Here is a 16,775-nt window from a genome sequence, read left to right as displayed (position 1 = left end):
TGTCCACCAGCTGTATAATTTAAATCAAGTCCCTGTTTGGTCCAAGATAGCTACATAATGATACATGACCTTGTCTCGCATTGTCAGATCTACCTCCACAGCACCAGACACAATGACGGTGTCTCTGCAAAATAGCCTCGGGAAGGAACTTGTTTTGGTGGAACATGTGTACGTTTAAAAGTTGTTTTAGTCGTGCAACAGAAAACTCAGATTCGACAGTCTAGCTAGCTGTCTCCATTTACCATGCAGAGATCTGAGGAGCAGTTAACCATAGTACTCATAAATCAACCATAGTTTAGAATGCCAACACAAAGAAAGTGGAAGGTGAGGGATAACCGGCCGAAAACGAGGGTCATCCGGCGGAATTTACATAATGTGGAAAACCAAGCAGGAAGTGAGAAGCAAAAAGTGGCACAGCCCCCGTGTGAAATCTCAGTGTGGTAATTACATCTTTCTGTTTAAATAAAACCCTCCTTAGATTTTTCTTTCATTTATCACAACAATGAGAGTGAGAGGCAATCATTTTAGTTCTCAGATTTATTTTATTCAAAATCATTTCTTGAGTCATCATTTCTTACTCTCAAGAAGAGTAAGAAAAGCTGCCAATGATCGTTGAAACACAATTGATAGCAGTGTAACAATATATTCAGCTCTCTTGTTGAACCTGCTCAATGATATTGCATAGCACCATGAATGGGTACAGATTTAGATCAAATTCAAGAGTTTCTGAAGGGGAAGAGGACTGGCTCTCCTTTTTAATACACTCTCCTGGAACTGGTTGATGAGACTGTGGACTTGGTAACAGTACCGCCATAACCACCAGACAAGCTGCTGCCACCATAGCCGAATCCACCGCTGGAGCTGGAGCTGGAGTATCCTGGAGCAGAAGAAAAACATGTTGTCATTTATCCATCCACCTGTCAGTGTGGTCTGTTGGTTCAGGTATCACTATGATGTTGATGTATAAAATCAGTAACTTACCACCACCTCCAGAGGTCTGCTGCACGTGGATGGTTGCGCTTGTGCCTCCACTGGCCAGTCTAATGGTATGAGTGAATAATGACAAGTTAGTGTCTCTATACTTGTTTGTATATATATATATATATATATATATATATATATTTTTTTTACTCTACAAAGTTTTATTTCATGTCGCACGAAGCACATTGTGTTACATTGACTTGTATGAAATGTGCTATAGAGATAAAGTATGATTGATTAATTCAGAGTTGAAGTAAATGCTGCAGTCATGAAACTTCATTACATATTTAAGTTTATCTCACCTGGACTCCTCTCCTTCCAGCAGTTTCCTGTAGGTGGCGATTTCGATGTCCAGGGCCAGCTTGACGTTCATCAGTTCCTGGTATTCACGCACCTGGCGGGTCATGTCCTGCTTGGCTCTCTGCAGAGCATCCTCCAGGTCCTTAATGCGGAGCTTGGCATCCTTCACTGCCAGCTCACCACGCTCCTCAGCCTCTGCAATCTGAGCCTCCAGGCTGGCCCTCTGTGGAAAATGATGTCAGATATGTTTTAATAACTGCAAATCTTCTTATACAATGAAGTGTGTTAATAATTATGCACCATCAATGAGAAGGTCTTTAAATTTACCTGTCCCTTGACGGCCTCAATCTCATTCTGAAGACGGGAGATCATGCGGTTTAGCTCAGAAATCTCAGCCTTGGTTGTGCGCAGGTCGTCACCATACTGTCCGGCAGTGCTCTGCATCTCCTCATACTATTATGAAAAATACAACAAGGTGTATCAAGAAGATGATCCAGAAGGTTGAGAGAGGTGTTGCAAGTGTAAATAAAAGACACGGGATAAACATCAACTCTTTCTTTTACTCACCTTCTGTTTATACCAGGTCTCTGCTTCAGCCTTGCTGCGGTTGGCAATGTCCTCATACTGAGCACGCACTTCAGCCACAATAGAATCCATGTCCAGGTTACGGCTGTTGTCCATCTCCACGATGACGGAGGTGTCCTTGATCTGGCTCTGCAGCTCACGAAGCTCCTACAGAACCAATGGTTATTGTACAAAAGTTAACTCTTGTCATTTTTGATTTACACAATAAGTGAATGATTATTAGCTTTAACTCAAATGGTTATCATAGTATTATGAGGTATTTGATATTATAGATACATACAGTCTCATAAACGGCCCTGAGGAAGTTGATCTCATCCTGAAGAGCATCAGCCTTGGCCTCCAGCTCCACCTTGTTCATGTAGGCAGCATCAACGTCCTGATGAAAATCAAGATAAGTGTTATAACTGGCCATTTTATCATTTATCATTTATCATTTTATATTTTATCAAATCCCAAGATTAAAAAACAATCATGGCCATCTTGATGTATTGGTACCTTCTTCAGGAGCACAAACTCGTTCTCTGCAGCTGCACGTTTGTTGATTTCATCTTCATACCTGTTGGAACACAAGCCAACTCTTTAGTACATCTGCTCCATTTTGAACATCTGTTCACTATGTCAAGGTATATGTTATAACTAGTGTTCAAGTTTTGCAAGCACTCACTTGTTCTTGAAGTCCTCAACCAGGCCCTGCATGTTCCTCAGCTCTCCCTCCAGCTTGCCCTTCTCATTGCCCAGCCCGTCGAGCTGTCTGCGCAGGTTGGCAATGTAGGCCTCGAACATGGCATCGATGTTGGAGCGGGTGGTGGTCTGGTCCTGCAGGAGGCTCCATTTGGTCTCCAGCATCTTGTTCTGCTGCTCCAGGAAACGGACCTGTGGAGACACAAAACCAGGGAAGATTGTCAGATGTCTCCTTAAAAAGCATTATCTATGTATAATTGTGTATTAATTTGGTTTGGCTGGTGCTTTAATTGATTATTTGAATGAATGTAATTGTTCCTGGGTTCTATGATTTTTAAAATAATTGTATAATTTTTAATGGGAGTGACTGTACAAAAAGGTTGCCATTGTGGTATCAGGTTTTAAAAGGCCTCACCATTAGCTACATATCTGAATGCCCACACCCTACTCATGATGGCATATCTTTGCGTCCTTGCTGTTCATGCTATTTAAATACCTAAAGGTGTAAAAGGTTAATACTTGAGTTTTTTAATGCTCCCAGAATACACATGTTCAAATCTTCCTTCTTAAAACAAAAATATAGTATATTCTATCCAGATGTTTCATGTGTACGTGGCTTTAAGTGTTTCACCTCCTATTTGCCTATGAGTCATTCTGCATGCTCTGTTGAGCTATAAAGGCCACACAGTCACTCAGGCTATAAAAAAAACTAGGTGTGGCAGAGAAAGAAGACAAAGCTGTGCAGAATTATTGGATGAATGCTTTGTTTTGTGACTTTTTTTCGTATGCCAACTTATAATGTTCAGAGCGTCTCCCCATACAGCCTGCATGCAAATATTAACACAGAAGTGTGACTGTGGAATAAAAGGCAAGTCAAAGTAGATTTACTGCTCTGCACTTAGCATTCTTGTTGCCCATAACAACCAGGTGATAGGTGCAATGTTGAAATGACAGACTTTGTACTCTGTGGGCATACTGTGCAGATAGATCCCTATTTTCACTGCTAGTCTCCCAGGTAAGAGAAGGGCGAGTCACTGCAATATAATCCCCACCCATGTTTAGATAAAGCACAGAGAGGCCGCCAAAGGGTTCAGACAGGGCTACAGGTTACCTTGGGTAGATTTTGGATGGCATTGCCAGAGTAAGCACATTCAGCGACAGACTATGAGATTTTTGTAAGCTTTCCCAATCCCAGAGGTTGTAAGTCATTGAGGGACATAACATCACAGAGATAAGATTCACAGCTGCTTTGTCAGTTTTGCATCTGGTAAGCAGATTGCTGTAACTGTTCTATATAATAAAGTGTTCAATTACAGGTTGAAGGAGAAAATTAAGACCATTCACTTTTAACAGCTGTTAGGACTAAATGTATCCCAGGGAGAGCATGCAGGTGGTCAGTACTAAGATAACGAGGCCTGTAGTAAATTGTACATAAGACCATCACACAGAGCGTGCAGGAACTAACCTTGTCGATGAAGGAGGCGAAGCGGTTGTTGAGGGTCTTGATCTGATCCTTCTCCTGAGTGCGGACAACCTGGATGGTGGGGTCAATATCCAGGTTCAGAGGGGTCAGCAGGCTCTGGTTGACTTGGACAGCTGTGATCTGTGGAGGGATGAAGCCGCCTCCTGTTTGGCTAGAAGTAAAGCCATAACTACCAGAACCACTACCTAATCCACCACCCATTGAAGACATACTAAAACCAAGACCACCAGCTCCAGCTCCAGCACCATAACTTGATCTTTTTACGGAGTAGCTGCTAACTGGTGCAAAGGACCTCCTGGTGCTGCTACTAGAGCTGACAGAGTATGCCTTCCTCATGTTTGCAGTGGTAAAGGTTATCAACACTCTGAGAAGAGGAGAACAGGAGATGAGCAGTCTTCAAAAGGAGAGCCGAGTCCCTCTGAGTGTCTGACTGTAGACTCTGCCGGCTTTTATGTCCGTGCCGAGGGAGTGGGAGGATCCTTTTCAGCCACTTCAACCTGTACTCTCACTTTTGCTGTCCACCCTCCCCTCCACCTCAGGCTACAAGCCTCTGGCTCTGAATGACAGGAGTGGCCAGTCCTGTAAAACAGGTAGGGAAGGATTGTCAGAAGATAAGAAGTGACACACCTTGCACCGGAACAGGCTGAAGGGGAATAACAGGCTGAAGGTGAAGCGAGCAAGAGGTAAAGAAATGGAGTGAAAATGTGGTTATGTAAGAAAAAGGGGCCTTTTCAAGTGTGTGACCCCTGTAGCCTGATTAGTGGTCACAGTACAGCCAAAAAACAGATCCAGTAGAGCTCCCTCATTCTGATGCCATTAACACTAACATCACAACAACAACAAAACTAGAAAGAGCAAAACTAGCTTGCACTCACTTAATACCTTTATGCACGATCATTCCAATTATAAATGAGATTAAAAAATGTTTTTACAATTATTACGTTGTAAAAACGCATTACGTGCATGTATCAGACAGTGCGTGCTTGCGGTCATGGAGACAGACACTCATTCGCAATGATGTACATCACAGATGAAGTGGTTGTTTTCTAACTTGATGCATTTCACCACGCAGAGTTGTTCAGTACTCCAATACTACCTCCCTTCTACTACTCCCCGCTGCATCTTTGGTGTGGTGAAATGTAACTAAGTACATTTACTCAAGTACTGTACTTAAGTATCATTTTGAGGTACTTTACTTGAGTATTTCCATTTTATGCAACTTTAAACTTCTACTCCACGACAATTCACAGGGACATATTGTACTTTGACAGCTTTAGTTACTACTTTGCAGGTTTAAATTGTCAATACAAAATATAAATCAACCAATACATTATGATATTATGAGTTAAAATACCCAGCAGTATATAAAGTAACTAAAATCAGCTCCACCTTTACCAGCTGCAACATTAAAGTGATTTATACATTAATGTATCAATAATTATAATACAGAATATTACAAATATTATTTTAAAAGTGACAATTTTGCATTAGTACTTTTACTTTTGATGTTTTAAGTATATTTTAACTATATTATGTTTATCTTTCACTTAAGTCAGAGTTTAAATGCAGAACTTTTATGTACTTAGTAACAGACTATTTCTACACTCTAGTATTAGTACCTTTGCTTGAGTAAAGATCTGAATTCTTCTTCCACCACTGGGTATAATGAGGCCTGCATTTTTCCCTTCTTCCCCATTTTCACATGCACATGCCTTTAATTTCTACCATGGTGTGGAACTTTACTCTAAAGCTCAAATCTCTGCTGTCCAACAGCTATTTGGAGAGAATTGATGCGCTAGTTTTGCCACTGACTAACTCTGAAGAGCTGCACAGAACTCAATGACAAACAGAGAATTGTGTGACCTTTTACTTATCAATAACTCACCCACCCACACACATGCAGATACCTGTATCTGTCACACTGCTGTGCCAGATTTTAACACCAGTACTCAATGCACATATTTAAGTGCCAATAAATCACAACCACACAATAGTGATGGGCATGCAGGGTGAGGCCCTGACGGCCAGCCCAAGCAATCTCATTATTTAGAAGTTCGATAAACATGAATTAAAGTGATGAGAGCAAATAAAAGTGGAGCAGCAAAGATGGAAATCCAGAGAAAATCTCTTGCTGATGTAACCAGAGGAAAAGGTCGACACAGATTATAATCGTTACAAGCTTTGTATGTGCTTGTCTGAAAAGTCATCGGTCATGTCTGTCATCAATAAAGAACTCAAGCCTGGTCAAGTCTGGTCAAGTCTGGACCATCTGAAGCAACTGAACATGCAAAACCTCATTCACCAAGTTAAAAGATCATGTTACCAGATGTGTAAGATGATGATGATGATGTGCATGTTTTTGCACAGGTTTATGAATCTTGAGTAATACATTCAAATGTGGCTGTGTCAGTAGGTGTGGCAGGTTGACGGTAATTAGTTCATGCAGTCTCTAACAATGCTGCGTCCATCTGTTAATGTATTTGCATTATTTCTTACTGGAATGTGAATTGTCTTAAAGCATTTGTCTGGCATGTAGAAAATACTCCAACAAAATAGGTAATTTGCCTCATCATGATTTCATTTGTTGTAACACACATATGCACAAACACAAATGGGCATAAAGCTGCATCATTGCACAATTATGCAACTCTCTGGCACTTTAATTTCGTTTTTCATTGCTGTGAATATTGCACTTTGGATACTATTTTATTGTAGGTTTCTTCAGGCTATGAATTGCTTATTGCTTGTCTGTCCTTCAAGTGTTGTGTACAGGTGGCTCACAAAGACACAAACACATAAAAAAAGAAATATATCTGTAAATCAAATCAGGGAAAGTCAATCAATAACTTGAAAGAGAAGAAAAGCTGCAGATCAAATTGTAACTTTTACTTATGGTACACTAAGTGACAGCATATCCTCTTTCTTTTTCTATCTCTTTAAAAATGTAAATCTACACATACTTGATCATTTTTGTCGACTCTTTCAGTTGCTTCTTCTATTACTTAACTGATACGATCGAAAAGTAAAGTAATAATAATAGTCTTTAAGCCCAATGAAAGTCATACCACCTCCACTTTCTACGACTACTCTGATAGGCTTTGGCTTCCCTATACCACAGTCCATTCTCTTTGAAGTGACAAAATTAAATCGGAACACCACATTCTCATTCCATTGCGTCAAAAAGCGACGCTTGGTCCGGTGCCTTTGGCGTTTGTTATTGACTCAAAAAGTCTCCTTTAGCGTCATATTTTGACACGCTTGGCTGGGACTCTTGGCGTCACTTATTGACGCTCAGGGTCGGGATCCCTTGGCGTCATTATTTGATGCTCTAGGGACTCACGTCTAGCCCTTTGACGTCATATTTAGACGCGCTTGGTCGGGATTCTTGGCGTCACTTTTTGATGCTCTGGGTCGGGATTATTGCCGTCACTTTTGGGCGCTCTGGGTCGGGACGTGCGTACAAGAAAGGGACAGTTAAGCTTAGGAAAAGATTGTGGGCGGGGTTACAAAATGTAAGTGTCAGGGACAACCTGGACACGAACCCCGGTCTCTTGGGTGAAAGTCCTGTGTTGTTTGACCGATCCACCACCCCAACCAACCTCTTTATGCAGATTTTCGGTCTTTCATACATACTACCTCCATACAGACGCTAAAGGGTGATTTTTGCGTCTGTATCAGACACTGAGAGCCAATGAACAAGCGTCAGTATTTTACGAGTTGGGAGTAGAGTCCGGACCGGGCCAAATTTTTCTGTCCGAGCCCGGCCCGCGTCCGACAGAGCCGTGACCGAACCCGGCCCGAGCCCGACACAGTTAAATTCTCATTTTTTTCTCATACTAGTGACACATGTAGGCTACGTATTTGTGTGGAAAGCGCACTTTTATTAAGCAACTGTAGGAAGGCATTCGAAAATGTCAACAGATGAGCGCATCAGTGCACACGGGGCAAGAAGTGCACGTTAATAAGCTGTTAAAATGTTCAATGTGTTAACCTTTCCTGATCACTTTGTTTCCGACCGTGATCAGAAAACCAGGGGAGACTCGTTACCTCAAGGGCCGACGTTATAAAAATGAATAACGTCGGGGTTAAAATCCTGTTTCTGGTGAGCAAATGAATGAACTTGGCTTTCAGTCTGGGGTTATTTCAGACACCGCACACACAGTGTACAAAACTTTAACTTATTCCACCAACTCTGCTCTGGTTGCATACAACATGTCTGCTTCCTAAACCCCAACCATAATTTCTAAATATCTGTCTGATCCCGGTCCGGCCCGTCGGGTACCGTCAGGTCCCGTCGGACTCGGGTCGGGTATCCATGCCTTAGTTGGGAGTGAGAACAGGTTGATCAAAACATACTATCAGTCATTATCTTTACTTATAAGTCACTAAATGTGTCATTGCAGCTGAAAAACCTAATGTAACAATCAAATAAATAAAGTCTGTGTAAAAGCTTTGCACCAAAATGCTACAAAGAATTAGTGCTTTGTGATTTCATTCCTTATCGAAACTAAACAAACAAGACTAGGTCACTTGATGTTACCTACTTAGACTTTCCTGTTGTACCTCTGCAGTATATGTAAACTGGGTGTGGGCCCTTTACAATAGGCTATCTGTGGTTTGGCAATCCATGCTTCTTTATACTAAAAATGTGAATGAGCAAGTAGCCATGCAGAAAACTGAAATGATACTGACTGATGACTGACTGACCGCTAGTCAGAGTTTGCAGTGTGAATGAAAGCCATGTTCAATCTGTGAATGGATTTACTGGTTTGTACCGGTCCGCATGTCATGTAAGTCTGTAGTATGTATTTTATGACTAGCATGTAGTCTGTTATTTAAGGCAACACCTGACTTTCTTTTATCTGTATTCTTAGTTTTACAGTACAGAAACAAATTGAAGGATTAATTTCAGTCTTTAGGGGTGTATTTTAAAAGTCAGGTTAGGTCAAAGGTCAAATAGATGCACCTCCATTTCAAATTTATGTAATGAATCTGGTTGAGGTCCTCTCCGAGCTCTGCAGAAGCTTGTAAATTGATGCCGAATTCTTTGATGCAAATAAATCTTTAAAATCAAGAAAAGTGTCGGCGGATTCCTCTCCACACAACATTACAGCATCGCTACTACAAAATACACTACAGTAACATAAAAGAAATTTACATTTGTGTTGCGGGAGTCTAATATACTATAAGACACAAACAGTTGGATATAGCTGCTGCCCTCATATAATACATAACATGCTTTTCATTGTCTTCAAAACTGAAACGCGGGCTCCTCTGAAAGAATTTGTTTTAGGAAAAGTAGACAATGAAAGTGTTGTTTTAGTGTTGTAAATTTCTTCACAGCCAAAGGCCATTGCCTGACACTGAATTGCACATGTCAAGTTTTATATGGCACCTAGTCTCTGGCTTTAGGCAATGTGATCTTAACTTTTCTTCGCTGTTTTAACAGATTTGCCTTGGGATGCTGAAACCTGTTGAACAGCTCCAGCCTCCCATGTCTCGGGGTGATTTACTTTTCTTTCTTGTTTGTTTAAATTCCGTTGAAGTTAACATACTTAACATAAAACATCATCCATAGTTGTTAATGCAGCAGTCTGGTAACAGGAGTGGCCAGTGATCACTATCCACAGTCATTTCCATTGCTAATTAAAATTATAGGCTACCACTAGTGCTAAATATTTCTGAGAACATAGCTTTTGCAAATCCTCTTAGGTTGTTAATCCAGTCACCGTTCATATCTGATGTGCATCGTCTTTGGGTGGAAAACATTCTTGTCAAAATAAGCCACAGGTTGTGATAGTCTGAAAGAACTTAAATCTTTGCAAACATCTTTTATGACTTCCGCTTTTGAAATGCAACAGATGAGAAGAACCTAAAACCTTTAGATAATTTGACCAATCATAGTAAAAGTTTAATGCTCTTTTTTTATAATATCTTATAGAATTATTGAGCTTATAGATAACATTTGAGTGTTAAAAACTAGTTTCCTCTCTTCATTTGAAAGAAAATTACCTTTGAAGGGACCTTCAACTTCTTTGTCCAGTGTATGCTGAGCATAGCTTTTATCAATGGCACATTACAGCACACTTTACCCATGCTGTGCGTTGCTATATTTGTGTGTATTTCTACTAGCCTCTTGAGACAGTCCTGATCTCGCGAGCTCCAGGTTTCCACTCGCAGATCAGTCTGGCATCTTGAGGCAGAGAATATTTGGAGCCGTTAGCCAAACGACCAGGCCAATCAGCGTTGGTTTTGAGGTGGGTTAGATGGTGATAGACCGATGGTTTATCTAATCAGCTAACCAATATTATCAGCCAGCGGTAGCCCTAATTCTGTTAGCCGCTCGCTAATGCTTTTTTTCTCTTGGATCCTTCTTTTGGAATATGGTCCGGGAACCTGAAATGGTGCCTTTTATTCCTAAATTCTCGTTACACAAATGGCAAATATCCTTTACCGACACGTTGCTTGCATGCTGAGCTTACGAGCTATGCTTTGCCTGCAGCAGCAGGGGCGGGCTTGTGGTTGTATTTTCATACGCTTCGTGGATCTGATCGGTTGATTTGGCCCGTCTATCACCAACATAGGTGATAGACAGATGGTTCATCCAATCAAATAACCAGTATTCCGGCCCTTCCCAAAAGTTCTCCAACGGAAAGTTCCCAGATGGATATGCCGAGCAAATGCAAAGCAATCCATCTGGCGGAGTCAGGTTATATTTCTACTGTTACATGACAAAAGATGGTTACAATACTGTGTTCACTAGAAGTTCATTACAGCAAAGTTCAGGAAGTTCAGAAGCCAAAAGTCCTATCAGATCATATTAAAAATAATCAACAAACACAAAAGAAAAAAATGTGAAGCCTTTGGACACACAACCACACCCCTCCGTGCTTGTTTTGGCGTCCTCATAAGGTTGTGGGTGTTTTCATGAGGAAATGTTGGATTGGATTTTAATCTGGGCCCCACAGTTTCACCACCTGCAAAAGGGTGCACACCCTTACAACAAAGCAGCCACAATTAATGCATGGAAATATCTTGTGGAGGTCAAGTGATGAGAATGTGGTTAATCTGCAATGATTGTGAAGAATAAAAAGTAACAATGAGCATGTCATGGAATGCGGCTGCATTTCCGAGTTTCCAGTACTGATTTGACACAGGGTTGTAAAACCAACAGTTTGTTGTTGTAGTGTTTCAAACACTGTTTGCTTAAAAATCACCATGAGATATTACTTTACAGTTCTGTACTTTAACACCTTGCTTATAGTCCACACACTCCACATGACTATAATTGTGGGAAGAAGCGAGGCATGGGAACTCTGGCACAAACTGCAGTCTAGCTGTATGACTCATTCTCCACCAGACAGATCATGCAAGTTGTCTAGCCAAATTAAAACCTAGCAACAGTATCAAACTGTTGCTTGTGTGAGTGAGCATTTGACAACACCTGCTCCTGCATGAAGTCACACAGTATCTTTGGTTGGACAGTGTTTTTTCTGGTTTTGTGTTTTCTTTGTTTACACAGTGATACAGATCATCACCAATTTTGTTGACAAATGATTATGAAATAATTAATCAGTTTCAAAGAATAAATTATGAGAGCTTACATCTTACTTTACATTGATAAAACCTTTTTACGATAAAACGTTGTTTTGTTGTTGTTTTTAGTTATGCTAGAGGTGGGGCTTTATGTATGGCTATGTTGCTGTGTCGGTCTCCAACTTTTGCTGAAATATCTTATAAACTGTTGAATGGATTGCCATGATCTTTGTACAGTCCCTAGAGAAAACATGCAAATGACTCTGGTGATAATTTTATATCTAGCACAATCATCAGGTCAAAGTTTCAATTTGCCCAATACTTTGGTTTATGACTAACTACAAATGTTAGCATGCTAACAGGCTAAACTAAGATAGTGAACCTGCTAAATATTACCTGCTAAACATCAGCATGTTAGCGCCTGCATTGACCAATCAAATAAGTAAAAGCCATTCCTGGAGAGCCACTTTGTAACTTGAATTGCATACGTCTACTGTTTACCACTGTGATAATTTACCAGAGTTGCAATAATCCAGTCTCCAACCCCTTAGGAGTGTTTTTCCATCTAATAATCCTTTAAACTTCATCTCTGTCCAACTGAACTTCATCGTTTTAACACATGGATGTTTTTGGTGTGAATGCCGTTGTATTTTTTTATTTATGTGGCCGGGTTGGGTCAGTGGGTAGGGCAGGTGCACATATACTGAGAGGTTTATTCCTCGACGCAGAGGTCCAGGGTTCAAATCAGACCTGTGACGATTTCCTGCTTGCCTTTTTCACCTAGCTGTCCTGTCAAATTAAAGGTAGAAAAGCCCAAAAAAAGAAACACAATATTATTTTTATTATTGTAAGTCATTCCGATTTCCATTCTTTGAGTCAGCTGTAGCGCTGGGCTGTCAATATAACACACACACAACTTGTCTAAGCTGGTCTGTTCTTCCTGCAGTAAACACATTCCTTGGACACCACCCACCCAATCAATCAGAGGTTCAGCACTATCACTGGCCTCACAGTGACTCAATACAGCAATCTAAAGAAGTCATGCACTTGCTTTAGTCTACACATTCATCACCGGTTTCAATAGAAATTAGAAAAATGTACTGCTGCAGCATAGGCTCTTTACATACAAAAACCTTAAACCTGTAGAATCTGTCTAGAAATCAAGTCGTAAAAGGGTGTGGTCACTCAGTAAACACAGTCATGAGTTGAAGACCCTTATAGGGTGTGAAACCTGTTTAGTGTGGCAACTGGCCATCCTGTGCATTAGATCTCAGAGAGTTATAAACATGACATGATAATTTGTGGCTGATTATATCCGAATCACAATGACATGTGGGTTATTTGTAAGCTCTTACACTTCACTCTGCCATAGCTTTCACTGAAACACATGTTATCTTAGGTAGAAGTTTATCTTAGAGAATTCATTTTGATGTTTGCATTTAAGCAGGCATTTTTGAGGTAAAGCAGATTACTGTAAATGGTAAACTATCTGAATTTTGGAAACAGTTGACTACAGTATATAGAGAAAATAACTCAATCTGTTTCTACAACATTCTTTCCCCACAATTCACTATCAGAGATGTGTAGTCACCTTTTTTGTTACTGTGCTGCAGTGCCTAGCAACCACTGCCTTGTTGTGTGTATGTGTGTGTGTGTGTGTGTGTGTGTGTGTGTGTGTGTGTGTGTGTGTGTGTATGTGTGTGTTAAAATGTGATTTGTATGCCCAGATATTACCACCACTCAATGCCATTCATGTGAGAATCTATGAGAAAGAATAAAGATATAGCTTACTTATTTAAATATGGTGTAAGTTATACTCTAAAAAAAAAAAAAAAGGGGGGGCAATAGATTACTGCAGCCTCTAACAGGAGACTACTTGGCACACACCTCTATACTTGCAAGTTTGAGCAGGTGAAAGAAAAGTGAGAATGTGTCATCAAACCACCCCACCCTTTCAACCTCCTTATGATATGTATGATAGTAGGAAATGATTAAATTGTGCTCATGAACCACATTCTGCTAACAGGAAGCCAGAACTTTGCTGCTGGAAAACTTAACAGCATAGTTGTTTAAAGGTTGGAGTGAATACATTACAGTACACTGGGGGGTTAGAAGAGACATTTTTGCACTCTTTTAAGACAAGAAAAAGGTATGTATGTATATGTGTATGGTAGTAATCGAACCATGTTAAACCTCATCTAAAACCCCACCGAAACCTGCTCTAAAGTTTCTCCCCCAATTAAGAAATAACTTTATTTATGCCTGATCAATCACAAACTATTTTGTTGATCTTTGGATTAAACATGGCTGTGTTAAGGTAGGCATGGACTGGATGCAAGCCATACTGAAAGAAAGCTTCCCATTAGAGGCTTATTCCCTTCATAATAGACTTTTTCGATAGATTGTCCTTAAATCAAGACCCTGGGTATAATTGACAACATCCTCATCCACACTAACATCATTTTAGTGAATTGCCATAATGCACCTTGTTTAATTAGAACTTTTAACAAGTGTTTGCTTGTGCAAAGGTTATCATTTCTCTGCACAATTTTTAAAGATATGAATTATAAGTGGTAATAGTAAACCTTTTAAAGACAAAGTAGTTATTTTGATTTCAACTAAGTGTTCAAAAGCATGACCAGGAGAATTTAGTCTGTCACACCCATGCATTCTTTAGAGTGAAAGTAATTGTATGAGAGACGCAGACAAACAGAGATTGTGTTTGTGCACACGCACAAGCATTTTTATCAGAGTTGGGAATCTGTGATTAAGTTTGCAGGACAGCCCTCACCTCAAGTATTTCACAATGAGTGTTGTGTGACACAAAAATTCAACACCCTGCACACACCTTTTATGGCATGTTAGGCAGCCCTATAGCTTATAGACTATAGGCCCTGTGACAGCGAGTTACTCAATCATGATGATTGACCTGAATCGCACATCGTCACATCTTTGTCACTTTTTGACACATAATTTGCGTGCAGAAAGTCTTGGCAGGGAAGTTTAAAAGATTACCACAAAATAGGCATTTGCATAGCAATACAACAAAAATAAAGCTTTTTCTTTACGGTAATAGGTGAGTTAGGAAGGAAAACATATGGTCTTTTGTTGTGGCCAAAAGCTTTTCTTTTATAATGAATCATTTGGACAGAACAAATAGGGTTATGCAACTTTGCTTCTGTGCTGTTATCATATCTGTGGAGTAAAATTAATGTTGATCTAACAATTTGTGATTGGCAAACTGTCAAGTTGTGATTCTAAGTAACTCTAGAAACATCTCCTGAGGTTGGATACCATCTACTATTTAGAGCTACACCCTCTGGGCAGGGCTGCTCAGTTCTGTCAGATCATTTCTTAGATACATAGTTGGAACCAGACTGGAACAGCTGACTGGTTGGTCCAGCTGTCAGGTGCCCCAGACTGGCCCAGAGTTATGAAAGAACCAAAAGTATCTACCTACCTTCAAGGGATGCCCTGCAGGGACTGAGCGACTTGTCAATCAGTTTCATGACAGTTGATCCTTAAACCGGCTAGCGTCTTTCACAGGTTATAGAAACCAAACAGGAATGTTTAGAAAGATTGAGAGGGGTGCAGCAGTGAAGGTGTGAATAACCTCCTGCAAAGGTTTGACCTTTGTTTGTTCCCATTGTGTATTTGCCATGGCCAAAATTATAAGTTGCAAGTTCCTATTAAGTGCACAGGGCACACAGCACATGGCAGTGTCATCACCAACAAACTACTCCTATGATGGAATACATGGCCCCTAGTTTGTCAACTAGTTTGTAGTAATTTGATTGTACACAAATTAGGTGTAGCCTGCAAGTAAGTTCAGGCAAACGGCTTAAGTTGCAATGCTGCATTCCAACACAGTCTCAAGGCAGTTGGTGAAATGGTCACGTAATTTAATCTATTAGATTTGTGTACACAAACACATTTATCTCGGTTTTTTCATTATGGTCAGCATTTTTTTTTTTTTTTTCATGATGGTCAGCACGTTTTTTATAATACCAACCATTGCATAGCTGTATACAGCAGGACGGGTTGAGTTTAGGAAAAGAAGAACGGGCTGCGGGACAACAACGGCACAATAACGGGCCGCGGGACAACAGCACAGTTGGGTTTAGGAAAAGAAGAAAGTTGAGTTTTGATTGGCAAACTGTCAAGTTGTGATTCTAAGTAACTCTAGAAATATTTCCTGAGGTTGGATGCCATCTACCATTTAGAGCTACACCCTCTGGGCAGGGCTGCTCAGTTCTGTCAGATCATTTCTTAGATACATAGTTGGAACCAAACTGGACCAGCTGACTGGTTGGTCCAGCTGTCAGGTGCCCCAAAGTATCTTTTCACTACCGCCTTCAAGGGATGCCCTGCAGGGACTGAGCGACTTGTCAGTCAGTTTCATGACAGATGATCCTTAAACCAGCTAGCGTCTTTGACAGGTTATAGAAACCAAACAGAAATGTTTAGAAAGATTGAGAGGGTGCAGCAGTGAAGGTGTGAATAACCTCCTGCAAAGGTTTGCCCTTTGTTTGTTCCCATTGTGTATCTGCCATGGCCAAAATTATAAGTTGCAAGTTCCTATTAAGTGCACAGGGCACCCAGCACATGGCAGTGTCATCACCAACAAACTACTCCTATGATGGAATACATGGCCCCAGGTTTTCTGTTTGTCAACTAGTTTGTAGTAATTTGATTGTACACAAATTAGGTTAGGCCTGCAAGTAAGTTCAGGCAAACAGCTTAAGTTGCAATGCAGCATTCACACATGACATTGTCCAATGCACCTTTACAACCTAGCGGTCTATTCAAGCTTTTTGAAACGCCCAGTTGTTCTCCCTCTGCCAGGGCTGCTGCTGAATTATTGTTCTCTAGGTATCTCCATAACCATCATTTCTTCTGCTTCTTGCCTTTATTCAGCCCCACCATCATCCGTGCATCTACCTACAGTATATACGCACAACTAAATATTTCTGAGAACATAGCTTTTGCAAATCCTCTTAGGTTGTTAATCCAGTCACCGTTCATATCTGATGTGCATCGTCTTTGGGTGGAAAACATTCTTGTCAAAATAAGCCACAGGTTGTGATAGTCTGAAAGAACTTAAATCTTTGCAAACATCTTTTATGACTTCCGCTTTTGAAATGCAACAGATGAGAAGAACCTAAAACCTTTAGATAATTTGACCAATCATAGTAAAAGTTTAATGCTC

The 16,775-nt window shown here is 40.4% G+C and overlaps 1 protein-coding gene across 1 annotated transcript; it reads right to left on the bottom strand.

Moving 5' to 3' along the window:
* Window positions 1–536: 536 nt before the first annotated feature.
* On the bottom strand, window positions 537–10,185 carry LOC114553893 (keratin, type II cytoskeletal 8-like). The gene is made up of 10 exons (XM_028575337.1): window positions 10,043–10,185; window positions 4,013–4,609; window positions 2,531–2,739; window positions 2,362–2,422; window positions 2,147–2,242; window positions 1,849–2,013; window positions 1,609–1,734; window positions 1,284–1,504; window positions 982–1,040; window positions 537–877 (listed from the first exon to the last, which is right to left on the bottom strand). Exons 2-10 carry the CDS (start codon window positions 4,364–4,366, stop codon window positions 756–758), a joined length of 1,413 nt encoding a protein of 470 aa, XP_028431138.1. The 5' UTR covers window positions 4,367–4,609; window positions 10,043–10,185; the 3' UTR covers window positions 537–755.
* Window positions 10,186–16,775: the final 6,590 nt, after the last annotated feature.

The sequence above is a fragment of the Perca flavescens genome, chromosome 4 (genome assembly GCF_004354835.1).
Source record: "Perca flavescens isolate YP-PL-M2 chromosome 4, PFLA_1.0, whole genome shotgun sequence".
Classification (NCBI taxonomy): Eukaryota; Metazoa; Chordata; class Actinopteri; order Perciformes; family Percidae; genus Perca; species Perca flavescens.
This window is presented reverse-complemented; position numbering and strand designations above follow the sequence as displayed.